The following is a 26,649-nucleotide window of genomic DNA, read 5'->3' as shown; positions in this document are numbered from 1 at the left end:
ACGAAGATGCTAACGTGCTGCTAGGTGCCCTCGTCTGGACCTCTCCTAACTGCCTGGTAGCCAAGGCTGGGCCCAGAGGCCAGACCTGGTGGGTGGGACTTCCTCAGGGGCTGAGGGGCCTCTCCCAGGGGTGGAGACCTCCCTCCACCAGCGTGGCCTAGGGCTCTGTCCGGGCAGGCCCAGGTGGTTGTCACCCAGCCCTTTTTGGCCGCTTTCTCTGCCTTTCCGCCCTTCCGCCCCCGCAGTTTGGTTCCCCATCTTCCCCAATACCAGTTCAGAGTCCGGAGTGCGATGCCTTTACAGGTGGGTTACTTGTGGGGCGGGCATGAGGCAGAGGAAGTGGCTGTTTTCTCCAGGGGCAAGAGGGAGCCAGCTGAACGCCTCCAGGCCCTCTTAGTAAGGCGGGTCAGTCTCCAGGGGAGCGGCCTTCTTCCCGACCTCAAGCGCGGGGGCGCGCAGGGCTTGGGATCCGTGGGGCACTAGGACCCGGCGGGGCGGAGGGGCAGCCCCTGTGCCGCGCTCCCTCCCTCCCACCCTCCTGCTCCGGCTCCCGCTCCATTGTCTGGGAGCTGCGGCCGCGGGCAGGCGACCGGGCAGGCGGCGGCGGGGATCCAGCCGGCCGGGTTCCGGGCGGCGCGGAGCGGGCGCGGGAGATGCCGGGCGGGCGGGGGCCACCTGAGCCACCCGCCTAGTCCCCGCCCTCCGCGGGAAGGATGTGCGCCGGGATGGCGGGGCTCGCGGCGTGGGTTCCCCGGGGGCCCTGCGGCCCCTGGCTCTGCCTCCTGGTGGCCCTGGCCCTGGACGTCGTGAGAGGTCAGCGGGAGGGGAGGGGATGGGCGGGACCCGGCGTGGCTAGGGCCCGGCCCGGGCCGGTTAGGAGGGATGCGGCCAGCGGGGAGCTGCGGGTTCCCGGACTAAGCTCGGAGCGGGTCGCCCCGCAGCTTGCCCTGAGGACCGGAGGTCTCACCACCGCCCCGCCCCCAAACGGATCTTCCCTCCAGTCGAGCTCCTCTGTTGCTTCCCTCACTTCCAGAACCTGGCAACTCTTCCTAATCCAGGACCAGCCAGTCCCGGGCTCTCACCGCCAGCCCACGCACCTTCCGCGAGCTCCCCCTCCCGCCCGGGCATTTAACCCGGCTACCCCTGGCTCAGGCGCACCAGCTCCCTAATCTGCGGTCCACAGAGCTCCTAGCCTTCTCCCACACCCACTCACCCACCATCGACCTGCCCCCACGGGCTTGGGAAGCAACCCCTTTGCCTGGGACCTGCGAGGTGCATAGCCGCCCTCCCCTTGCCCCCAGGAGCGATCTGACCTTGGAATCTCCCGGGATTGCCCCATCCGTGCCTTCCTGAATTCTGTGGGGATCCCTGTCACTGGAGGAAGGGGGAGCGGTTCCCGTGTGCCCAGGATGGGGGTCAGACCAGGCGGATGACACCAGAGAACTGGGTGTGGGGGGGTGGCAGATAGTGAGGCTTTCTCTAGGCCCCCCTCACTCTCACCGCAAGAGCCGAGCACTGAGTGCTGGGAGTCCGTGGGAGTCAGGCCACAGAGCGTCTTGTAATTATCCAGGCAGTGGAACAGGAGGAGGAACCGAGGTCAAGGGCTGCCCTCAGGAAGCCAGTCACTCACCTGTTAACACTTGGGGGCAGGATGTGTGGACTGTCTCAGATACAAGCTCCTTGATGGGGACATCTTGAAAGAGGTTGAAACCGTGAAGTGCCCCAGCCCAGGATGGGGCAGAGAGGGAGCTGGCTCAAGGGCTCCTTTCAGCCACCTGCTCCCCTCCCCAGGGGACCCAGCAGGAGCCCTAATAACCTCTTACACAGAGAGTTGAGGGAAGCCTTGTCACATCCATTATTCAGTAGAGATAACCCCTCCTCCAGACTGCGCGCCACACTTTACAAAGCCCTCCCCTACTCACAGTTGTCCCTAAATGCTCATTCTACAGGTGAGGACTCAGGCTCTGAGATGTTAAATGACCCAGGCTTTATTGAGACAGAATTAAGATGTAAACGCAGTCCTCCAGGCTCCCAGAACATCCTGTCCAGGGAGAGATGCCCCGCTTGGGGGATTCAAGAATGAGTACAACAAGTCCCCCTGTCAATAGACAGGAAGACAGCCAATTCAGATGAGGCAATTAGGGGCCTGGTGGGAGAGCAAGCAATCAAGAAGGGCTTCCTTAAGGAGACAACATGACCTTAAGGGCGAGGGGAGAGACCCACAGTCTGGGGAGTGAGGCTGGAAGTGCTCACCCTTGAAAACAGCCACGGGGAGAAGCAGGGTATCCCTCTGGGTGTAATATCAGTTCTGACTCCCAGCTTCCCCACTTTCCAGCTGGGGGACCCCAGGCAAGTCCCTTAACCTCAGCCTCATCTTCCACATCCGTAAAATGGAATTCATAGCAATAGAACCTAGTTCTCAGAGTTAATTACACAAATTGAAGCGTTAATATATGTAAATGTCTTAAATAGTCATCTGCATATAGTTGGTGTCCGAAAGTGTTTATTATTACTAGGGCTAACCAATAGTTGGTACAAACCAGATGCGGTCTTAGGAGTCCTTTGTCCTACTCATTGAATATTTTGGCTCTCCCCAGGGTCATGGTCCCCCCCTCCCCCAAAGTCCCAATCCCAATCCCATTTTTGCACTGCGGTACCCAGTTGACAGAGAGGAAGGGAGCAAGCTCAGGAAACCAGTGTGCGGTTTCCATGGTGATGATGGAAGTGGAGGGTGGGTGCCTGGATAAGTCTGGCCAAGGACCCAGGGACAGAGAAAGGGTCTCTGCTTCTACAAAGCTCCCCTCATCACCATCTCACTACGCAGACCCTGTCTGGGGAGAACTTTGCCCCACAGATGGCTTGATACCAGAGGCACGTAGGTAGAGAGCAGGCATGGGGAGGGGATGCTGAGAAGGTTCTCCTCAGGGAAGGAAGGCCTGAGCCTATGGAAGGTGGATGAAGGAAAGGTTTGGAAGCTGGCACCCGGGCCAAGATATACATTCACATCCTGGTCCTGTCTTGTGCTACGATCCATTTCCCCTTCTGTGAAATGGGACAACTTCCCCCCCATCCTGGGGGGATGGGACATTTCTAACCTTTTCTTCCTCCACTGCCCACTGCTACTGTGCCCCAGGCTGGAGCGTAGTTCAGCCCTGGCCAGCTCTGGAGCTGTCATCATCGCTACGCCTTCTCCTTCTGCAGTGGGCTGTGACCAGGACCCCCTGGGCCCCGTCTACCTGCCCGCAGCCCTGGAGCTCCTTGATGCCCCTGAGCACTTCCGTGTGCAGCAAGTGGGTCACTATCCACCCGCCAACTCCTCTCTGGGCTCCCGATCAGAGACCTTTCTGCTCCTGCAGCCATGGCCCAGGGCCCAGCCACTTCTCCGGGCCTCCTACCCACCGTTCGCCACTCAGCAGGTAAGGAGAGGACCCCAGGAACGGACTCCCAGGCTAACAGGACTCAGAGCTGAGGTCTGCTTGTGCGTGGCTCAAGGCTCTTCCCCAGCTCCAGCTGTGCTCTACATTTTCCAGAGGGGGAAACTGAGGCCTGTAAATGCTCTCTTCTGCCGCACCAGGCCTGGAAGCCTGGGATCCCCTTTTTCCAGGTCTTGCTTCCCTGCACTCCCTGTTTACTTGAGCAACCCCATTCTCCCTCCAGGTGGTCCCCCCACGGGTCACTGAGCCCCACCAACGGCCAGTGCCCTGGGATGTGCGGGCTGTGTCAGTGGAATCGGCTGTGACTCCGGCGGAGCCCCATGCCCGAGTCCTCTTCCACCTCAAAGGGCAGGATTGGCCACCAGGGCCTGGCAGCCTGCCCTGCGCCCGGCTCCACGCCACACACCCCGCAGGCACTGCTCACCGCGCCTGCCACTTCCAGGTGAGTGGGCAGGCCCTACCTAGGCCTGCCCTACCTGCTGTGCCAGCCAGAGGGTAGTCCTGGGCGAGGGAAGAAAGAGCTTACCACTTCTGGGTGGTTTCAGAGTCCCAGACAAGCTGACTCCATTCCCACTCTGCTAGCTTTCATGGGGACCCTTTGAAAGGGTTATTGAGGGCCCCTTAAGGAAGTCGGGCTATTGTATACGACTTTGGACATGTAACTTAATTTCTGTGGGACTCAGCTTCCCCATCTATAAAATGGGGTGATAATAGATCATACTTCATATGGAGCTGGAATAAAGAGCAAATGAAATGAGTGCAATAGCTTAGTACAATGCCAATGCCTGGCCCAGAGTACTCCCTCAGCAAGTGTTTGCACTATTGTTAGAATTGCTCTTATAATTGCATCTTGCACTGTTTTGGTGCCGGGATCCGCCAGGGAGAGGTATTTTGCGGGCTTCGGGATTCTTCGAAACCTGAGATGTTGTCCAGGTGATCCTGGGGCATTGTTAGGGGGAGGCATTGGGATTGGCTCACTTTGGAATGAGACTGTCCCCCAAAGTCGAAGTGTGGCTTTTGGACGGGTTCGGAGACCCAGCCCCAGTCACTGAGTCACCTGGGACATGTCTCTGGCCCGTGCTGGTCCTGCCTTTCATGAACCCCCTCCAGCTCTGCATTTCCTGCTGTGGGTGCTGGAAACCGCTCCCCTGCCCCGGGTCAACCGTGGCCGTTGTGTGTTTGCAGCCCTCCCTAGGTGCCTGCGTAGTGGAGCTGGAGGTTCCCTCCCACTGGTTCTCCCAGGGCTCCACCACAAGGGCCGAGCTGGCCTACACGCTGGAGCCCGCCGCTGAGGGCCCTGGGGGCTGCGGCCCTGGTGGGGAGGAGGACCCCAGGGAACAGGCCCTCCCAGTGGGTGCTGTGGAGCTGCGCCCAGCAGATCCCCCGCAGTACCAGGAGGTGCCCCTGGACGAGGCAGTGACTCTGCGGGTGCCTGATGTGCCCGTGCGGCCCGGCCAGCTCTTCAGTGCTACTGTCCTGCTTCGGCACAACTTCACAGCCAGTGTCCTGACTCTGCGGTGAGTTCTGGGCTCCTGGAAGGGTTGGGGGTGGGGGCGGTGGTTTGAAGGCAGGAACCTCTGCAGGGAGACTGGACAGATGCTTTCTCCTTCAGGGGTTCTTACTGGAACCCTTGATCTCTGCAAAGACGGGCCCACCCCAGTCTCTCCAGGCCCGGCAAGACCTGGCCATGGGCACAGCCCTGAACTCGGAGTCAGAAATAGGAAGCTCCCCTTCCCCTGGCTAACACGGCCTGCTTCATAGGGCAGCTCTGAGGCTCCGGGGAGGGAAAACAGGAGAGGACTTAGAAACTGGAAAGTGCGGTACCTGGGAGTGGCTAATGCTCTAATGCCCCAGGAACAGTGTTTGCTCCAGTCAAGTTCATCTGCATGTTCTCCCGCCTGCCCCTTGGCTGCACGTCCGTTTTCACTCCTCCCCACAGGAAGGCCCTCCTTTTTGTGTCCCTCCTGGCAGGAAGTTCTCCCAAAGTGGCCCCCCAACCCAATTCCACTGACAAGGATTTGCAGAGTATGAATCTCCTCTCCCATGTTTGGGTTTGTGTGTGTCCTGTGTCAGGTGCCTCTCCCACTCTCCTGTGCCCACTTGCACACTCATTAGATCTTTCTCAGACACTTAAAACGTGCCCAGCCCTGTGTCTCCTTCTACTCTGGAGCTACAGAGAGGAGCAAGGCCGAGTCCCCACCTGGCCCCAGCGGTAGGGGAAGGAGCTATATGGCACGCACTGGATTATGTGCTCTGGTGGAGGTCCCAGGTGTGGTGGGGCCTGGGTGAGGGCTGGAGGCGAGGGGAAATTCATCCTGCACAGGAAAAGCTTTCTAAGGGAAACAGTATTTGAGTTGCTGGAGGCTTGAAGAATGAGCAGTCGAAAAAAGGAAGGGCAGGGTGGGCTGAAGGCACAGCCTGAGCAAGGACTCAGAGGCGTAAATGAGCTGTGTGGAGGGGCAAGAACTTGGTGTAGCTGAAGCAGAGTGACAGAGGGATGTCACAGCTAAAGACAAAACTTCACCAGATCCTGGAGGGCTTCGATGCCCGGATTAGAGTTGACCTTGTGGGCAGTGGGTCTTTGAGGCAGGGAGAGCTCTGTGCCCTGACCTGCACTGAGATGGGGTCCTTCTGGACCGGAGGACGGTGAGCAGAATATTCAGAGCGCAGTTGGGGAGCCCAGACGGAAGGCAGATGTCTTTCGACACTTGTGTCCCTCATTCAGTCCGTGGTTCAGCACCCAGCTTGACACACTGGGCCTCTGTCCCCTTCCCAGGATCAAGGTGAAGAAGGGGCTGCATGTGACGGCTGCCCGCCCAGCCCAGCCCAGCCTCTGGACTGCCAAGCTGGACCGCTTTAAGGGCTCCAAGCACCATACAACCCTCATTACCTGCCACCGTGCCGGAACCACAGGGCCAGACTCCAGGTGGGCAACTCTTTCCCTGGGTGCCAGAGAAAGGAGAGAGCAGATTTTTTCTGGGGCCCAATGGAAGGGGGCTCCCGGGCTGCCTCCCTCCCTCCTCCCATCTGAGCATGCACAGAGCACTCCTTCAAGGAAGCAGCACAGAGCAGAAACTAATTCATTTAGCTACTGTGTATCCATGTCTGGGTACAGCGAAGTTATTCAGCTACTGTGTATCCATGCCCCCGGACAGCAAGTGTCTATGATCTAGTTCCAGGGGATGCCAGCCCATCCTGACCGCTCAGTCACAGCCCTCACAGCTGCCACCCTGTCTCCCACAGCCACATGAAATGGGTCCCCTTTTTGGGGCCATTACTATTTCAGAAACAGTTCAGCTGTGGTTAAACTTTATGAACTCTTACTGGTGCTCTGAGCCTAGGCCAAGGCCATGACTGTGGTAGCTCAGGTTTGAATCATGTTTCTGACATTTTGGATGAATAACCACGGGCAAGCTGGTTAACCTCCCCCGATAACTTCTTCTCCTGACCGGAGCCTCAGTTTCCTCACCTGTAAAGTGGGGATGATAATATACACCCTAGGGTCTGTGAAAATAAAATATAGAGCAAGCACCCAGCCAGTGTTTGATCAAAGGAACCTGCAAGGGTTATGATTCAGGGGGTCAAGTGCCAGTCCTGGGCCTTAGAAGTGACTCTTCCTCCTGGGTAGAAATTGACCCCGGCTGCTTTATGCCTTCCCCGACCACCCAATGGCTGTGGAAGGTGGATATTTGAGTGGAGGGGGAGTAGGGAGGCAGGAAGGCAAGCAGCCTTTCCAGGGAGGGTGGCAAAGTGGCTACGTGGATCTTCTAGAGGCCGAGGGTGTATGAGCGCTGAGGGTCTGGAGCCGGGCTGCTTGAGTTTAATCCCAGCCCTGCCACTTTTCACTCTGTGACTCTGGGCAGGTTATATGACTTCCGTCCCTCTTTTTTCTCCCCAGCAAACTGAGGGTTATCCTAGGACCTAGCTCACAATCTAGAAGTGCTGACAACAGCACCTGGCCACTAGCAAGTGCTCAGCCTCTCTCTCTCTCTCTCTCTCCCGGCCAGCAGCCCCCTCGAACTATCAGAGTTCCTGTGGGTGGACTTTTTGGTGGAGAATAGCACGAGTGGGGGTGTGGCGGTCACTCGCCCTGTCACATGGCAGCTGGAGTATGCAGGCCAGGCCCCCGAAGCAGAGAAGGACAAAATGGTGTGGGAGATCCTGGTGTCAGAGCGGGATATAAGAGCCCTTGTCCCACTGGCCAAGGTAAGGAGTCCCCTCCTGTGCCTGGCCAGGCTTGGGGCCAAGTGAGGGGAAGAGCTAGGAGCTGAGCTCCTCCTGCACCCCTCCCACCCGCCCCTAGGCCGAGGAGCTGGTGAACACAGCTCTGTTGACTGGAGAGCCGCGCCGTGTACCCGTGCGCCTGGTCACGGTGGACAGCGGGGGGGCGCTGGTGGAGGTGACAGAGCAGATCGGCTGCGAGTCAGCCAACACCCAGGTCCTGCAGGTGAGTAGCGAGTGCCAGCCCCGTGTGAGTATACCCTTGTGTGCACGGGGGTGCATGGACCCCTTCCCCACTCGGGTCCCCAAGAGAACAGCTGTTTCTTCACACCAGAAACCTCGTGGAGGTAAGCCACAGATTCAACTTCATTTGTTCCCACCACCTTTCTCCATAGTCAGGTGGGAGCTGTGTCGCCCCAGCAACCCAGGTTAGGCACCTCCACGTTCATTGACAAATGATCGGATGTGGGAGGGTTAAGAGTGCATACTTTGGAGGCACATGACTGGCTCAGTCAGTAGGCCATGTGACTGTTGATCGTGGAGTCCTGAGTTCAAGATGCATGTTGGACACAGAGCTAGAGCCTACTTTAAAAAAAAGAGGGAGAGTATATATGTTGGGACCCACAAATTTTAGTTTGAAACCCATCTCTGGGAGTGCCTGGGTGGTTCAGATGGTTAAGCATCTGCCTTCAGCTTAGGTCATGATCTGGGGGTCTGGAATTGAGCCCCCACACTGGGGGGGGGTCCCTGCTCAGTGGGGAGTCTGCTTCTCCCTCTCCCTCTGACTGCTGCTCCCCCTGTGCTTGTGCGCTAGCTCTCGCTTTCTCTGTCAAATAAATAAATCTAAGAAAGAAAGAAAGAGAGAGAGAGGAGAAAACCCATCTTTGTTATCAATTAGCTGTGTGATCATGGGCAAGTCTCTTCACCTCTCTGAGCCTCAGTTTCTAAGCTTTGAAATGGGAATGTATTAGACTGTTGTAAGAATTAGAAGCTCCCAGAGGTGCCTGCATGGCTCAGTTCTTGATTTCATTTCATTTCATGTCAAAATCTCAGAGTCGTGAGATTGAGCCCTACATCTGGCTCTGCTCCGGGCATGGAGCCTGCTTAAGATTCTCCCCCTCCTTCTGCCCCTCCCTAACTCTCTCCCTCTCTTAAAAAAGGAAAAAGATGAATTAAAATCACCCTAAGACACTGAAGCAGCAGAGAGCAGCAGCTGAAGCCACGGCAGCTTTTAATGCAATGTAATACTTATAGGATGCTAAAAATGGTAATTATTAGAGCCTTGTAATGATCCATGAGATTAAAAAAAGGGTAGGCAACTTACTCCGTTTTGAAGCTTTTTTTTTTTTTTTTTTTTTTTGACAGAGAGATCACAAGTAGGCGGAGAGGCAGGCAGAGAGAGAGGGGGAAGCAGGCTCCCTGCTGAGCAGAGAGCCTGATGTGGGGCTCGATCCCAGGATCCTGAGATCACGACCCGAGCTGAAGGCAGAGGCTTAAGCCACTGAGCCACCCAGGCGCCCCCGTTTTGAAGTTTTAAGAGGGGAAACCCAGAGCTTGCATGTCCTAGCTCCTGGCTGCCAGTCTGGAAAAGATGTCTTGCCACTTACGATGGCACTTTGCCCCTATGTGAGTGACTCCCTCCTGAGGGCTCTCGGGTGGGTAGGTCTGTCTTGCCCTCTGCCTGCAGATGGTTGCCAGGCGGCTCCCACACAAAAGTCAGAGGTCAGCACTAACGAGGAGCCAAATTCGTGGTTTGAACTCTCCACTACCAAGAGAATGATTTTGTAGGCAAATAGCTGGTTTCCCCAGCTGAGCCCTGGGTGAACTTGAGGAATGGGTGGTTCCTCCAGATTGAATCTTGGAGGCATGGTGAACCCCCCACCTTTTTTTTTTTTCCAAGATTTTGAGAGAGAGCATGAGCAGGGGCGAGGGGCAAAGACAGAGGGAGAAGCAGGCTCCCACATGGGGCTCAATCCCAGGACCCTGAGACCATGACCTGAGCTGAAGGCAGACCCCCTTAACCAACTAAGACACCTACGTGCCCCTTGCTGAAATCTTCCTACTCTTAAGACATGCCAGTAAAATGCAGGATGAAATTCAGCCCTGCCCCTCATGGCTAAGCCCTGTCTTCCAAGGCTTAGCCCAGCTTCTGCCCTCCCGTAGGTGTCGGAGACCTGTGATGCTGTGTTTGTGTCTGGCAAGGAGAGCCGGGGCGCCCGCGGGGTGCGGGTGGACTTCTGGTGGCGCCGGCTGAGGGCCTCGCTGCGGCTGACAGTGTGGGCCCCGCTGCTGCCCCTGCGTGTGGAGCTGAGCGACACCACCCTGGAGCAGGTCCGAGGCTGGAGGGTCCCCGGCGCAGCTGAAGGGTGAGTGGAGGCCTTGGTGAAGTCGCACTGGGACCGGAGAGATGGTGCAGGGAACATGGCCAGGGGTCTAAAAAACCAGCCCCGTTGTTTCTGGTTCCTCCTACCCACCTGCCTGTCACCAACCGGCCTATGACCACTTTGTGATCACGGACCTCCACGCTCCCTCTCCCCCTTCTCCGAAGTCCAGATCATTTCCTAATTACTGGGTAGCCTGATTAACCCCACCTGCCTTCACTCTCCTCCCTGAGAATGTAAGACCTTAAAGGCGGGGGATTTTGCCTATTCTGTTCACTGCTGGGTCCTCAAAGCCTAAGATGGCACCTAGCTCAGTAAAGGTCGAGAGGGTCCCACCAGAGCCCAATGGTGAGGCAGTCTCAGGAATCTGAGCCAGGCCTTCTGGACAATGAGCACCCCAAGGTCTCCCCGCTCAGAGATGATCTCTCCACCTCCCCCGGAGACAGGAATTCAGATTAGGAGCAAGAGGAGGGCGGCCTGATGGACAGGCAAAAGCACCAATTAGGAATAGGACTGCGGCAGGGCACCCACACATAGAGGGACAGTAGAGGGGCAGCTGCGTGTCTCCAGAGACCGGGACCCTCTGCGGCTGGGGTGGAGCCTGAGCCGACAGCCCTCCCCCGGGTTTGTCCATTCCCTACCCCCACCCCCAGGGTACCGGAACCCGAGGCCGCTGGGGTGGCAGAGGAGGCCGAACGGCGAGCCCGTGGCTGCCGCCTGCAGTACCAGCGGGCCAGCGTGCGCTTCCTTGTCCCCTTCGCGGCCCACCCGCTGGACGGCGGGCGCCGCCTCACCCACCTGCTTGGCCCCGACTGGCTGCTGGACGTGTCCCACCTCGTGGCGCCACACGCACATGTGCAGGACCCACGCGTAGCCTCGCTGGAGGGCGGCCGCATCCTAGTGGGCCGGGAGCCTGGTGTCACCTCCATTGAGGTGGGTAGAGCCCACCCAAGGCCCCCAGAATGTTCATGGGTAGGTGTGAAGAATGTCAGAATGGGCCCCGGGTGTACCTGAGCAGGTATGAACCCAGTGATGGCCCGTGTAATGGGGGACACCCTCAAAGCATGAAGGGCTGGGGTTGGATATGTGGGGGCCAGGACTTGAGAGAGGAGGGAACTGTTCCCGAGGCATGGGATCGGGGTCCTGGTATGTATTGGTCGTATGGAGGGCAAAGGGTGGGGAAACGCAGTGTACAGAGGATGGGGCTTGGAGGGGAGGGGCTGTCTGTGTACTCTCCTGGCCCCCCACAACTTGCAGCTCCCTCTCACCCTCAGGTGCGCTCCCCACTCACTGACTCCATTCTGGGAGAGCAGGCATTGGCTGTGACGGATGACAAGGTCTCGGTGTTGGAGCTGCGGGTGCAGCCGGTGATGGGCATCTCACTGGCCCTGAGCCGGGGCACTGCCCACCCCGGGGAGGTCACGGCCACATGCTGGGCACAGTCAGCCTTTCCCGCCCCAAAGCAGGTGACAGCCAGGGGTCAGGGGGATGAGGTCAACATCTCCAAGTGGGGGCTAATGACAGGGGGATGGGAGGCACCTGGACCCCTCACCTTAGGGTTTTTCAGAATGAGGACTGACTGCCCTGTGAGGTAGTGAGCTCTCTGTGGATAGAGGTGATCAAGCAGTGGCCGGCTGGAGTGTGGCAGTGGGAGGTTGGTTAGATGGCTCTGAGGACCCTCCCGATAACTCAGACCCCAGGGCTGAGTGGCAGACAGGTGATTGACACACGTCCCCTCTCTCCCTGTGTTTTGTCCATCTGCCTGTGTCTGTTTTCTTTCTGATCTCTCCTCCTCCGTGTGGCCTGTCTCTGTGGGAGTGGTCTCTGTGTGCATGCGTGCGTGCCTTCGCGTGTCTCTGCCTGTGTCCGTGTGCCCCACAGGAGGTGGCCCTCTCCCTCTGGCTGTCCTTCTCTGATCACACCCTGGCCCCCGCTGAGCTCTACGACCACCATGACCTGGGACTGTCTGTCTCAGCCGAGGAGCCCGGTGCCGTCCTGCCAGCCGAGGAGCGGGGTGCCCAGCTCGGGGTGGTGGTGAGTGGGGCAGGGGCCGAGGGGCTGCCTCTGCACGTGGCTCTGCACCCGCCGGAGCCCTGCCGCCGGGGCCGCCACCGAGTCCCCCTGGCCTCTGGCACTGCCTGGCTGGGGCTGCCCCCTGCTCCTACTCCGGCCCCTGCCCTCCCATCCAGCCCTGCCCGTAGCTCACCAGACACCAAGGCCAGCACGGGAGGGAGACGATGGGAGGCGGGTGGAATTGGGGACAAGGGGGGTGTGAGGGGCAAGTTTGAGCGGGCGGAGGAGGAGGCTGGGAAGGAGGCAGAGGCTGGAGAGGAGGAGGAAGAGGAGGAGATGGTCCCTGCCCCTCAGCGGGTCACCGACCTAGAGCTGGGCATGTACGCTCTGCTGGGCATCTTCTGTCTGGCCATCCTCATCTTCCTGGTCAACGGTGTGGTCTTCGTGCTGCGCTACCAGCGCAAGGAGCCTCCTGACGGTGCCACCGACCCTGCCTCCCCCCAGCCCCACAATTGGGTCTGGCTGGGCACTGACCAGGAGGAACTGAGCCGCCAGCTGGACCGCCAGTCCCCCGGCCTGCCCAAGGGGGAGGGGGGCTGCCCTTGCGAGACTGGGGCAGGAGGGGAAGCCTTGACCATGGCCCAGGCCCCTTCTGGGGGCACCACCAGCTCCTCAAGCACCCTGGCCCGGAAGGAAGCCGGGGGGCGGCGGAAGCGCGTAGAGTTCGTGACGTTTGCGACAGCCCCCCCAGCCCAGCCGTCTGAGGAGCCCGTAGGGGCCCCTGCCGTGCAGTCCATCCTGGTGGCGGGCGAGGAGGACATCCGCTGGGTATGTGAGGACATGGGACTGAAGGACCCCGAGGAGCTGCGCAGCTACATGGAGAGGATCCGGGGCAGCTCTTGACCCCTCCCCAGCCTGCCTGGCTCCGCCTCGTCAGCCGCCAGCCCAGGCAGCCTCCCGAGCACCCTCTGGTGCTTGCGGATCCAAGTCCCTCATCTGGTCTCTCCAAAGGACGCCCACCCAGGTCCCCTCTGCCCTGCCCCACCCCCATCATGGACCATGCTCGTGAGGAAGGGCTTATGCCCCTTATTTATGAACCATTTCATCCTAACGTTGGGTACAGAATAAACTCAAGGAACCTCCACTGGGCCTGGACTGTCTGTGTCCTGGGGAGAGCAGGGCGGGGAAGGTGTTCAGCCCCTGTCCCTGCTGGGACAGCTTTGGGAAGTTGGGGCCTGAGCTACCCTCTCGTAGCGGCCAGCGATCCACATAAACAGGAGGGCCGTGGCGGCCTGGATGCCGGCCAGCAGGAAGAAGTACAGGTCCATCCGGCAATTGTTGATGTTCCCTGGGGGAAAGGAGGGGTTGGCATTTGGGTCAAGCAGGGCTCCCCAGGGACTGGCGGCTGAAGCCATGTGGGGAGTAGGTGGACAGACAGCCCTCTCGTCCTGTGCTGCCTGTGAGTCCCCATCAGATGTTCTTTCCGGGGTTTAAAACACTAAGACCCCAGAGAAAGGTGACCCTTCAGCCAGAACGACAGACTTCCAGAAGCAGGAAGGAGCTTGGAGGTCTGTCGAGTACACGGATTCCCTTTTGACAGTTAGGGAAACTGAGGCCCGAGGCGGGGAGGCCACATGGGCAACTGGCCAAGGTGGGGCTACAACCCGGTTCTTCTGAGTCCAGGCTGCTATTTCACTGGGCCTGGGGTCAAAGCACTTAGTTGCCACCTCCTTTCCAAGCCTCCCACCACCCAGGTCCCACTCCCCAGGGAGGGCCCCACACTCACCAAAGTCCCTAGGGCAGTAGAGCCAGCCCCTGGGCAGGGACAGCAGTGCCACGAGGCTGGAGCCCAACAGCGAGCCCACTCCGGACAGGCAGAAGAAGATGCCCATGATGGCGCCCTGCATGGAGCGCGGAGCCTCCGAGTACGCAAACTCCAGGCCTGCAGAGGGATGGGGGGAGACCCAAGCGTCCGCTGGAGGAGCAGAGATGGGGCCTGCCCAGCCTCCATCCTGGCCTCCCTGGCATGACTGCCCACCACGAGGCTAGGATGACCCCCGTGCCCCCGTGCCCCCTTGCCTCTGCCCTGCTCATCTAGTCCCCTGGCTGAACACCTCCGCCTGGATGCCCTCCCAACATTGCTCTGTCGCCCCTCCTCCTGGGTCTCCCATTTCAGGGACAGCACCTCTCTCTCCCCCGCCCTCTCCACCGTCCTTCAACATCATCGCCAAATCCTTTTGATTTAACCTGAGAAACTTCTTGTCGGCCCCCCTTTCTGTTCCCTCTGCCCCAGGCCAAAGCGCAGCCCCCAGTCATTTACTGTCCGGCCCCTGCAAATGCCTCTTAAACCACCCCCCTGCTTCCTGTCTTCCTCCTCACACAGCCAGATGGGTCTGTCTAAAAAAAAAACTCTAATGGGATCGGGATCCTTTGCCTGCCATAGTCCCCTGTTGGGGGAGGTGGGGGGTCTGTTATTGCCCTCGGGAGAGACGGCAACATCCATCCAGGTTTGGCCCCGACCTTCCCCAGCCCCTGCACACTCCCCACAAGGCTTAGCTCTCCGCATCTGCTGTTCCCCCTGCCTGCAAACATCCTTCCTGCTACCAGCTGAGTTCTGCCCTCCCTCCCCACCTGCCGGCTCCCCACCTCGACCCAGGGACTCTCCCTACACCCTGGAGTCACCACTATAGCCCTCCCCTGGGTTTACTGTCTTCGTGACCGCCCCCCTACCCAGTTCTGAGTGAGTCCCCCAAGAGCCTAGCCGTGGGCCTCCGGCCAAGTTGCTCCTGCTACTTGGCTGAGCAAAGAGCCAACCTCCACTCCACAGCTCTGGCTCACAGCCCGGCGGGGGCTGCAAACGTCCTGCGTTATTACAGCACAGAGACCCGCAACAGAGATGAAGGAAAGAAGGTTCGAAGGACTCCCTCTGCCCAGGGCTTTATGGAGGAGTTGGCATTTCGGCTCAGCAGTGATGGGGAAAGCAGGGTTTACTTTGAACCTGAGGCACAGGGAACAGCACCCGCACAGACATGGGGGATGAAGAACACAGCACCAGGGACCATGTGGGAAGTCGGTAGGGAATGTCTTAACCACCTGCAAACCTCCAGTGCCTAGTCTACTGCCTGGCACAAAGCAGGAGCTGGTGAGTCTCCCCTGGGTGAACTCGGCCCCACCCAGAAAACCTGGCCTTCCTCTACCCCCATGAACTCCAGAAGCTGGACCCGTGAGACATCCGACTTCGAGGCAGCACCAGGCAGAGCCCGTCATTGGCGCGAGAGCAGGGGAGGGGGCCAGGGTACCTGGGATACTGGCAAAAATCTCACTGATCCCGATGAGCAGGTACTGAGGAATCTGCCACCAGATGGACAGCGGAGCTGCGTAGTACATATCCTTCCCGATCTGCTGGGACACCGTCTGGTTGCGATGGATGTACTGTAAGCGCTCCATCTCCAGGCCTCCTTGGGTGGAAGGGGGTGGGGGTGGGGAATATAAATAGCCAGGCCCAGCTTAGCCCAGGGCAGAGCTTGTCTCGTGGCTGGTACTCACTAAGTCCCCAGGGACCTAGTGGCAGGAAAGGAAAAGCACATGGGCCTGGGAGCAGGCTGGAGGTCCGAGATTTGAGCTTCAACTCTTCGACTTTTGCCATGACTGCTAAGAATGCAGTTTTGCACTCATAAACAGGAACAGCTTGTGTTACTTGAGAGCCTGTTATCTGCTGGGCATTTAATATGCATTCTTGCAAATGAAGAAAGACAATTTTAGGCTAAGCAACCAGCCCAGGGTCACCCAAGCTGATGAGGAGTTGGCGCTGGATTTGATGTCACAGCCAGCATCTGGTATCACAGCTAGCCCCATTTCCCTGATACCACGGGAAATCCAGAAGAGTTTTTAACCTGGCTCTCAAGCTTATTTTTACCTCCTTCCCCTTCGTTGCTTAGGAGGCAGCTGTGCTGTTGTGGCATGAACACTGGATGTGGTAGGAGGTGATGGTGTAGGTTCCAGTCCTGAGCCCGGGCACTGGCTAGCTGTGTGACCGTGGGCAAATCACTTAAGCTCCCTGAGACCCAGTGCTCTTATGCAAAAAGTAGGAATAAAAATCCCAGGATAAGGGGCGCCTGGGTGGCTCAGTCATTAAGCTTTTGCCTTCAGCTCAGGTCATGATCCCAGGTCTGGTTGAGACTCGGATCTGGCTACCTGCTCAGCAGGAGGCCTGCTTCTCCCTCTCCCACTCCCCCTGCTTGTGTTTTCTCTTTCACTGTCTCTTTCTGCCAGATAAATAAACAAAATCTTAAAAAAAAAAAAAAAAAAAAAGCCAGGATTGCTATGGGAATGAACTAGGACAAACTGCATTAAAGCAGGGGTTGAAAAAGAACCTAGTTTTGTTTTTGTCCTTGCAACACAATCCTGGTTTTTGAGCTTTGGTTCCCCTGGCTCCTCATAATCCAGGCACAGTGCTGGGTGTCTCACAGACTTCGCCTTTTTTTAATCCGCACAACACTCCGGCTAGACTACATTCCATGAGGCAGAACTCGGGTCCTGCTCTGGGGCTGAACGAATTATTATCCCCATTGCAAAGACGGAGCTCAAAGATGCTTAGTAACCTCGGGATCACTGAGTTGCTGAGTGAAAGGGACGGAGGTTTGTGCAGTAGCATGAAAGGCTTTGTCACCAGGACCCCTTTGTCATAAATGGCTTCAAATCATTTTGAACTAGAAGAAGGAAGAGAATAAATAATAAATTCTTTTTTTTCAAGTGTCTGAGTGTCTGAAAAATTCTCCAACACATTGATTGGATGCCATGTGCATTATTCATAGCAATGAATGAAAAAGAAAAAAAAAAACCTGTCTTCAGGGAGCTTCCACGACACTGGAGAAAATCTTTTTGCATCTCTTGGCCTGAGTTCCCTCATCTGACGAGCAGAGACGGGGCTAGAGGAGGAAGGTCCCCTTCAGTTCACACCCCCTGGGAAGCCAAGACTGACACCCACGGTGAGAGGGTGTACATGGCCTAGACCCACGGTTCCAGCATCAGCCCAAAGCAGAGCCAGCCTCCCTCCCCATGTCCCTCCACTAAGGCCCACACACCTGCCACAAGGACAGAGGCAAAGCCGAAGAGCATCCCCAGGGCCATCTTCTGCAGGGCCGAGGGAAGCAGCTTGCACCGCAGCAGTAAAGGGTCCAGCAGGTGGTCCTTCACAGGCACCAGGATGAGCACCACCACGACGTTGGCCAGGAGGAGCCAGGCTTCTGGGATCTGGGTAAGAGGGGGCCAAGCAAGACAGGCTAGCAGTGCAGAAGGAGCTCTGGACAGGAGTGGGGAGCGCTGGCCTCCTGGGTGATCCAGGATCTGCCCCTTTCCCCTCTCTGGAATGCACTTTCCTCCGCTGGGTAAGTCAGGGGTGGGATTAAATCAGAGGATGGCAAATCGGTTCCTCTGGCTTCTATCAGTGGGTAACGGCTGTCTGGAACATTCTCGGGCTCCACATGAAAACATGTGAAGATGGACTAGTGATGTCTGCCCTGGGCAAGGAATGAAGGTATAGTGGCAAATGTCACACCCTCAGCTCTGAGGGTCTTTGATGTTATGAGTCTTTGACACACCAAGGAACTGGTTTGGAAAGTTCTGGTGAAAGACAGACATCTGGGCATCCAGGCGTCCCAGAGAGTGAGGGAAGTCAAGGTGAAATTGAGGGACCCAAGTGCACCTTGAAGGTGCTGAGGGCTGCCTCAGAGCGGCAGTGAGTGGGAGCAAAGCTGGCCCCGAATTCTCTGGAACAGCTGAGCAATTTGGCAGGATGCCTGGGCTGGGGCACAAGTTGACCCATCCTCCAGGTGCTTTTATGTTCCCTGAGGACCCCCTACCCCTGGGCGTGGAAACAGCTTCATTGCCTTCTGTTTACAGAGGAGACACCCTGTACCACCTGCCGTGGGGGCTGAACCCCCCCCTGGCCTCTTACCTTGTAGCCTCCGAGCTGAGCTCCCAGAGCCGCGGAGCTGTTGGCGGGATTGTCTGGGAAAATGTTCGGGATGCGGAGGTGAAGACCCTGCAGGACGTACGTGGACTGCATCTGCCAAGAGGGGCGGAGCTGTGGCTGGCACAGAGCTGGCCGCCTCCCCCTCAGCCCGGGAGCCGGCCAGCTCCTCCATGGGCTTTCTTCAGAAGGAGCACCGGGCAGGCAGACAGCTGTCCTCTCTCCCAGCCTCAGGGGATGTGACCAACCCCACCCCCTCCCCCATTCTCCTTCCTTCTCAGGAGCCAGGCCAGGTCAGGGAACCTCCTTCTCTCTGCTTCCAGGCCCATGAGCCCTGTGTGCAGCCTTATCCCAGAGCCTGGGCACAGCTGGTCTGACTCACATTTGGTGTCTCCAGGGCCTGGCACAGAGGAGGTGTGGAGAAATGTCTGTTGACATGGGGAAGATAATGACATGGCTGTCCCCACGGGGAGCTGTCCCTTGACACTGAGACCAAGCTGCATCCCACGGGCTGACACAGCACAGGGCCCAGGTAGGCCCTGGCCCACCGGAATGGCTCTGGGCAGGCTCTAGGGGACCCACTGCCACACTGGGCATCACCCTCTTAGCTGCTCTATAAAACTGGGGGACCGGGAAAATCCCCCCAGGAGGGCCTGGGGCAGGAGAGGGCACTCAGGGTGCTCAGGACAGCAGCTATGCACCAACTGGATGTGTGAGGATGTCCGTATTCTGAGAATCAGCCGCGGACGCATGCACATACCCTCCTCATGTCCCTGTCCCCTCGCCTCTGTGTCACCCCAAGTAGCAGGCTGGCCCCACACGACACCCATATTCGGTAAATGCACAACAAGCTTCCTAGGAAGGGGGTATGGAAGGCAAAGGCCTTGTCCTCTGGAGGCTAAAAGTTGGGGCTATAAGCTGCTGCCCACCGCCCCCCCTGCCCCCAGCACCACCAGCCTTCCCCTGAGGAGATGGTGGGAAGCAGAGAACTCTCAGACAGGCTGGGTACCAGTCTCACCTGAGAAGTTTACCCTTCTAGAGCCTTCCCCCCACAGTCTGGGGTGGGACATGGAATCAGTTTCAAAAACTCTGCAGGCGGTTCTGAGACACAGCCCGGGTGGGGGACTCAACCCACAGAGCTCGTCCCTGACTGGCTATGTGGCGTTGGGCAACCCTGGGCCTCCGTTGCCACATCAGAGGATCTGACTGCTCTTGAGCTGGGGGCGGGGGGGCTCTACATCCCCCGTTTTGCACATGAGGCCCAGACAGACGGGGTGACCTTCGGGGCACTGGGCCTCAAACCCGTCTCCAGAGTTCCTCATGCTATTCATTACCGGGATGGCTTTGTGCCAGGCCCTGCGTAGCCACAGGTCACGCTGCGACCCCCTGCCTCCTCTTCCACAAGCTCTGGGCTTCTATGGTGAGAGCGGAGGCCTGTCAGGCGACCAGGGAGCCTGCGCTCCCAGAGCTTAAGACCCGGATGCTCACCTGGAAATACACCATCCAGTAAGGCACCAGGGTCACCATGACCGGCAAGAGCTTCACCAGCACCTGAAAGTTGGCCATGTCCTCTTGGGGGGAAGGACCAGGCTGGGGAGACCTCTGGTTAGGCAGTGGCTGGGTGCCTTGAGGGTCTCTGTGGGGTGATGGGGTGCAGCAGATAAAGTAGCAGCCATCACCACCCCCACGGCCACCATTATCTTGCCCCTCCATCACCAGTGGTCACCTCTGAGCCCGCCCATCTCCTCCCTCCACCAGGAGCATCTCCTTCTCGGTCATCACTGTCATCACCATCTTCACCATCATCGTCGTGGATGAGGCGATCTCCCCCCAAAGCCAACCTCCTGCCAACTGTTCACTACACTCCCTGTCACTGTGCTTACTGTCCCCTCCTTTCTCGCACAGGTGGCTGATCAAGAGCCCTCCCTCCTGGAGCTGGAGCCCAGCGGTCTGGGAGAAGGAAGACCAGGGACTGCGGCCAGCGGAGTGTGGAGGGACTTTTGGCCTCAGTGCCGGCATCCCGTGGGCAGCAGGAAAGTCCCAGTCCAAGCCTGACTCAGAGAGAAAGGGTGGCCCAGATCTGACATACCCCAAAGCACCCCCATTTGCCATCACCAAGTCCATCCTCCTCAACAGGCAACATTACAGCCCTCTCCCTACGGACGGAGGCAGCGGAGGGGTAGGGGTGCAGGGGAAATGGTCAGGAAACAGGATAGATTAACCACTGCTGCGACCTTCCCCCTTTGCCCTTTGTCTGGGCATGTTTCTAATCCCTTCTTGATCTAGAGCCTTGCCTCATCCTTTGAGATGCCAAAAAGGGAAACACCAGTGCAGTCATTTCTAAAGATGGCCACTATTAGCCTCTCCCCTCCCGTGGTGGGATGCCACTCCTCCACCAACGGCCGGTTCGCTCCCCTGCCTGGGATCCAGGCTGGCCTTGTGGCTGACCCACGGAATGAGCAGAAATGGTGGCTCGGGGACCCCAAGCCCGATATCAGACTCTAAGACCAATAGTTTCTGTCTCTTTTCCTTCAGAACGTTCACTCTTTGAAAGCCCCCTCTCTTACAACCCACCTTGCCATGAGGAGCTCCAGCCACAGGCATGAGGCCACATGATGGGGGAAGAGATGTGGACTACCAGCAACGTAAGTGAGCCATCTTGGATGTTATAACCCCTTTGGCCAGATGACCGACCCCCCCCCCCCACACACAATGACATCACAAGTAGAAGAAGAACTGCCCGGCTGAGCCCAGTCGCCACAGAATTGTGACAGGTAAGAAAACACGGTGGCTTCAGCCACTGAATTCCAGGACAGTCTGCTGGGATACACTGGATTGTTAAAAGGAAACCCCACAGCAAAGCAGTGCACCAGCTCGGACAAACATGTGCTGCCCCTTTTCCATCTAGATCCTACTGACAGGCTCCGTAACCGGTTCCAGGGTCTAGACACAGGTTTGCTTAGCATAAATCGTCAATTAACTTTAGGAAGGACAGGTGCTGAAGCAAGCCGGTGTGCCTGTGAGAGGCTGTTGAGAACCTTCCTCCCTGGGCTGCCGGCTAACTCAGGGGGAGCAAGTTTGGTGGATTTCTTTTTTTTTTCCCCCAAAGAATTTATTTATTTTTTTGACAGACAGAGATCACACACAGGCAGAGAGGCAGGCAGAGAGAGAGAGAGAGAGGAGGAAACAGTATCCCCGCTGAGCAGAGAGCCTGATGCCTGATGTCCTTGATCCCAGGACCCCGAGATCTTGACCCGAGCTGAAGGCAGAGGCTTAACCCACTGAGCCACCCAGGTGCCCCTTTTCTTTTGTTTTTAATATTTTTATTTATTTGAGAGAGAGAGAGGAGAGAGCGAGGATGGGCAGGTGGAGGGGTGAAGGGGGAGGGAGAAGCAGACTCCCTGCTGAGCAGAGAGCCCAATGCAGGACTCCATCCCAGGACCCTGGGATCATGATCTGAGCCGAAGGCAGACGCTGAACCTACTGAACCACACAGGTGCCCTCTTAGACTTTCTTACACTTAATACCAGTGTGGCATTGGATTACTTATATTATATCCCAACAGCCTGCACTGGTACCATTGTCTCCATCGCCAGCCAGCCCTGCTGCCTTCGTCAGTCGCCGCCGACTTCACTTCACCGAGGCTGCTAACAAACACCTCCACCTCGATCATCACCATCAGGGCCACAAACAGCCTCCCACTTTCTACAGTGAGCCCATCAGCCGCACCACTGTTGCTGCCACCTTGACCTCGGTCACCATCCCGAGTCACCCTTGCCACTCCAGCCCCCAGCACAGCAGGCCGTCCTAGAGGACTACCACGGGAGTTGACCCCAAACGCCCTTCCAACTGGCCCATGCCTCCCCCGGAGGAGCACAGCACATGTCCATGCTCCATGGCGCTCTTCCCGAAGAGCCCCCTTCTCACCTGACAGAGTGTTGGGGCCACAGCCGGGGACAGCAGCTTTGGAGAGCGAGTTTAAGCATAGAGGACACTTGGCTGCCTGTGGGGGGCTTGGTGACGAAGATGGGGGTGGCAAAGAGGAAGATGAAGAAGGCCAAACCCACGCAGCCCACGGGGATGCTGTAGCCCAGCAGGAAGCCGACGTTCTGTTGGATAAAAGCCACCACCAGCAGCGAGAGCACGGCACCCACGTTGATACTCCAGTAAAGCCAGTTGAAGAAGCGACGGCTGGCATGGCGACCAAGATCCATCACCTGCAGGGCAGGGGTGAGAATAAGGGAGGACCGGGGGCACCCTGCCACGAGGTCCTGCACCCCCTCTCCCACAGAGGCACTTTCCTGGTCCCTGATCACTAAATAGACACTAAATAAATATTGGTTGATAGAATGAATAAGCCTTTCCCTTGGGAGTCACTTGTTAATGACCAAGATAGTTTGGCACAGCTGTTTTTTCATGCCCATGGCACACCGTGCTTTTTTAATTTTCACCGAGAAGTGCACCCAACAGATGTCTCTGATGTCACTTTGTTCATTTCTGGTTGGTTTATTCCTTTGTCTTTGACTGAATGGCCTACAGTATGCATCACCTTTATAATTAGAAGAAAGCCCATAAAGATCAGGTCTATTTCACATTATTAAATGTGGTGAACAGTTAAAAGTCAAATTGAGAATTTCCTCTGCAATTTGGAAATGCTGAGTTTTCTCCTGTGACCCGTCGGCCCGTCCCTTCCCATCCTCTTGCTCCTTCTGATTTAAGGCCAGTCAAGCAAGGTGGGCCTATCAGGGAAAGCAGACGTAGCCTCGGACACAGCCCCAAGAGCGGGTTCTGGCCTGACAACAAAAGAAATCAGTCCCCCCCAGCAAGGGCAGAAAGACTGAAAATCTTTACCCAGGATTTGGATCAATCTGCAACTGTCAAGCCCCAGGCCCCCTTCCGGTCTGCTGGTTCAGGTCAGTAGTGCTGGCTGATTCTACTTCTCCCAGACCCTGGTCTCAGTTCCTGCCCCAGCAGGTCTGGGGCTGGGCCCAGGCATCTGCATTTCTAAAAAGCAGTGAAGACTAGAGGTCAATTTTCAAGGCGATTCTGTACTCTGTTACGTCTGTCACCTTTTCAACAAACCACCACATCTCGAAATCCACTGGTTTTCCTTTCTGTTAAGCTTGACATTCTGTGATGGTGTTGGGGAAAAGGTGAGTTGTTTTTGTTTTTGTTTTGCCTTTCTAAAGGTAAAATTATAGTCTATACAGAAGCATAGTCTTAGAGATTCTGAGGGCTCCTCTAGGCATTAGAGGGGAAAGACCATGTCCGCATGAGAATTTTTGCTGTTGACTTTCAAACAGAAAATTGAATAAGCCCCATTATGTGCAGGCACTTCCATTTATTAATTGGATGTAAATTAATATGACAATTGCAGCTCTAAGAGGGAAGACCAGGCAGCCCATTCAGGATATAAATGAGCTCTCCCAAAATGAGCACTTTGTCAAGAATGATGGATGGCCCTTTCTGAAATCAGCAAGTGTGTTAAAAACACGGCTTCTGGGTATGGCTATCTGCCAGATGGTGCGAACCCTTCCCACCCACACACCCTCCATCTAACTGCCCTCCTGAATTCTGCAGCAGTCCTTCACTGCTTGGGGGTATCTGCTCCTGCTGTCCCCACCCACTCTTCACTGCAGCCAGAGACATTTTTAAAGAACTCAAATCTAGTGATGTCCACCCCTGCCTGGAATCATTTCAGTGTTTCCAATCTTGTCCTATGGGTCAGGTTCAGACTCCCAAGGGCAGCCTAGGGCACCCGGGGGTGTAGTGCACATCAGTGAAAGAACAGAATGAAGGGAAGGAGAGAGATTCCTATTGGCAGATGTTGGGAGTCTCCTAGTCTGAAGGAAAGTCAACAGTAGCCAAGGAATGGAGAGGGTGCCCTGGGGGCACCAAGTCCCCCGTCATCAAAGGAACCCCAATAGCCTGGATGAGTAAGTCCTTGGCAGGGACAATGGAAACTGGGTAGGATGCAATGATTCTTTTAAAATATCCCCTTTATGATGGTGGATAAATACAATTAAAGAACATTTGAACAACAGAGGCAATAAGGGAGAAGTACAGCAAGTTCTGTGGCCTGATCACACTGTTGTGACAGCCTTTTCCTGTTTCTCATTTTAGCTGACTCCTAGTCTTTTCAAAGGGCTGTAATCATATTCTGTACTCAGTACTGCCTTGCTTTTCCTAACACCCTCTGTGGTTGTTTTAATCATATTACATATTACTTAAACTTATTGTCTAATATCCCACTGAGTGAAGCTATCAAAGTATAGCCATATCAGGGGTGCCTGGGTGGCTCAGTGGCTTGAGCCTTTGCCTTGGGCTGAGGTCATGATCTCAGGGTCCTGGGGTTGAGCCCAGCATCGGCCTTTCTGCACATCAGAGAGCCTGCTCCCTGCCCACCCCCACCACGCCACATACACAAGCCTGCCTCTCTGCCTGCTTGTGATCTCTCTATCAAATAAATAAAATCTTTTAAAACATTTTTTTTCTAAAAAAGAAAAACTATATAGCCATTTCATTAGGCACTTACTCATTCATTTGGTAAATATTTATTGAATTTCTCCTGTGTGCCACGCTCTGTCCAAAAGCAGAGAGAAAGGCCTCAGAGGCTGAGATATTTGCCCAAGTGCTCATGGCTAGTGAGAGGCAGAGCTGGGATCTGAACCAGTCTATGGGACCCCACCTCTGGCTCTGCTGGTTAGGAAGGAGCTTACTCCTTCCCTAGCCCCCAGATTCCCTAGGACACCTAAAGATGGGGCTCCTGGAGGGGCCTGAATTCCAGCTACCCTTCCCACCCCTTGACCTGCTCCCTATGCGACCTTGGACGGGTTGATTCATATACTGAAACTTCAGGGTCCTCATCTGTAAAGTGGGCATAACAACACCACCTTCCTCCTGGGTAGTTCAGAGGATTAAAGGAGTTAAAACATTGAAAGCAGCACATGGTCCAAGGAAGCCAACAACGGTTATTACCGTAGCGGCCATCGTTATTGTTGTTAGACTTAGCGCCCCCTCTTCTTTCCAGTAAGGAAACCGGGAGCAGAGAAGGGGGGAAGTGGTTTGCCTGAGGTCGCTGCTGGCTCTGGGTCTCGGCTCCAGGAACCGCGCAGGCCCTGCGCCCTCCCTGGACCTCGCCGGGCGCGCGGGGCGGCCCGCCACTCACCTGGTCCGCCCCGAAGGAGGTGAGGTTGCTCCTGATGGAGCTGGCGGCGAGGGCGAGCAGCAGCAGCCCGGAGTAGAGGGTGGGCGCGCAGTACGGGGTGGGCGAGACGCGCGTGCAGTCGGGCGACGGGCAGGCGGGCGCCAGCGGCGACACGGGCATCTCCCCGCAGAAGGAGCGGCGGCCGTCGACGAAGGCGGTGGCGGGCAGCAGGCTGGAGGCGACCAGGTAGAGCAGCAGGCTGAGCGCGATGGCGCGCGAGCGGCCCAGGTACGCGTCGGCCAGCCAGCCGCCCACGGGCGCCAGCAGGTAGGACGCGCCCAGGAAGACGAGCGCGGCGCGGGACGCCTGCTGGCCGTCCCAGTTGAAGCTGGCGCCGTTGAGGTAGAGCACCAGGTTGGCCGAGACGCCGAAGAAGGCGGCGCGCTCCAGCGTCTCCACCAGCAGCACCGCGGCCGCCGCGGTCCGCCGCCACCGTCGGGGCGCCCGCGGCCTGCGCGCCACCAGCGGCCGGCGCTCCTCCCGGGCTCCCCGCGCGGCCATCCTCCGCCTGCGGCCCTGCCCTGCGGCCCCGCACCCTCGGACGGGCCGCCCTCCTTTCTCAGCCCCTGTGGCTGCCCCTCTGCCCTCTCTGCCTCGCCTTCTCTCCCCCTCCGGCCTCGGTGGCCACCCAGCCTCTACCTCCCCGGCCCTGACCCTCGGCTCTGTCCTCTCTCCTCCACCCACCCTGGCTCTTCCGACCCCCCACCCTTTCTCCCCCTCCTCTCAACACCGCTGCCCTCGCGGCCGACCCTTCTTCGCCCCGCCTCTCTGCCCCTCCCCCTCCTTTCCTGTTGCTCTCCCCGGTCGCCCCGGCTTAAGTGTCGTCCCTTATCCCTGTGACACCTGGCCTACACTCTGGGGAGGGGACCCTCCCACAGGGCTCACTCTGCCCCCCCCGCCCCCCCCCGGCCCCCCCCCCGCCCCCCCCCCCCCCCCCCCCTCTGCTTCCCCCGCTGCCCCCCCTCCTCCCTGGCCCCCTCTGGCTCTCTGTCCCGCTCAGCCTCTGTCCAGCTTTCTGCTTCTTGGGAAATTCTGGTCTCTTCTCGGTTCCCCTTTCTGTGGCTGGGCTGTGTCACATGGTGCCGTGGGCTGCACAGGAGAAATGAAAGCCTGGGTCACAGGGTCCCTGTCTGCCCAGCTTTCTAAAAACTGCCCTTCTTCCCCAGCCTACTCTTCCTACCCCCGCCGCCTCCGGAGCCTGAGGAATTGTTTCTATCTTTCACTTTCGTTTCATCCCGCCATCCCGCTTTGGCTGCATCTTCTTCCAATCACAGTCCAAAGCAACAGCAACAGAACTGGAAAGGCCATTTGCATTTTTTTGGTTTTTTGGTTCCCCCCTCCCTGTCCCTGCCCACTTTACAGATGCAGCAACCGAGGCCCAGAGAACCTGTAAGAAGGGAGGGTGCGGATGACTGTTGATGA

General features: G+C 57.5%; 2 protein-coding genes across 3 annotated transcripts; one reads left to right on the top strand and one right to left on the bottom strand.

Annotated features, from left to right (window-relative positions):
* The first annotated feature begins 610 nt into the window (after positions 1-610).
* TMEM132A (transmembrane protein 132A) lies at positions 611-13,193 on the top strand. 2 transcript variants are annotated; one of them, XM_059404685.1, is made up of 11 exons: positions 611-813; positions 3,202-3,416; positions 3,658-3,876; positions 4,620-4,951; positions 6,211-6,360; positions 7,445-7,640; positions 7,738-7,881; positions 9,819-10,021; positions 10,690-10,969; positions 11,311-11,502; positions 11,918-13,193. In XM_059404685.1, the coding sequence occupies exons 1-11, from the start codon at positions 714-716 to the stop codon at positions 12,950-12,952; spliced, it is 3,066 nt and encodes a 1,021-aa protein (XP_059260668.1). In that variant the 5' UTR covers positions 611-713; the 3' UTR covers positions 12,953-13,193. The 2 variants fall into 2 exon arrangements, with proteins under 2 accessions (XP_059260668.1, XP_059260662.1); XM_059404679.1 differs by having other exon boundaries at positions 7,442-7,640.
* Positions 13,113-26,135, bottom strand: SLC15A3 (solute carrier family 15 member 3). Its single transcript, XM_059404687.1, has 8 exons — positions 25,189-26,135; positions 21,948-22,237; positions 19,509-19,656; positions 18,006-18,116; positions 17,134-17,302; positions 15,349-15,507; positions 13,836-13,991; positions 13,113-13,397 (listed from the first exon to the last, which is right to left on the bottom strand). The coding sequence occupies exons 1-8, from the start codon at positions 25,726-25,728 to the stop codon at positions 13,243-13,245; spliced, it is 1,728 nt and encodes a 575-aa protein (XP_059260670.1). The 5' UTR covers positions 25,729-26,135; the 3' UTR covers positions 13,113-13,242.
* Between the last annotated feature and the right edge of the window lie 514 nt (positions 26,136-26,649).

The sequence above is a fragment of the Mustela nigripes genome, chromosome 1, assembly GCF_022355385.1.
Source record: "Mustela nigripes isolate SB6536 chromosome 1, MUSNIG.SB6536, whole genome shotgun sequence".
Taxonomy (NCBI): domain Eukaryota; kingdom Metazoa; phylum Chordata; class Mammalia; order Carnivora; family Mustelidae; genus Mustela; species Mustela nigripes.
Note: the sequence above shows the minus strand (reverse complement) of the source record. Positions and strands in the feature narration are given on the sequence as shown.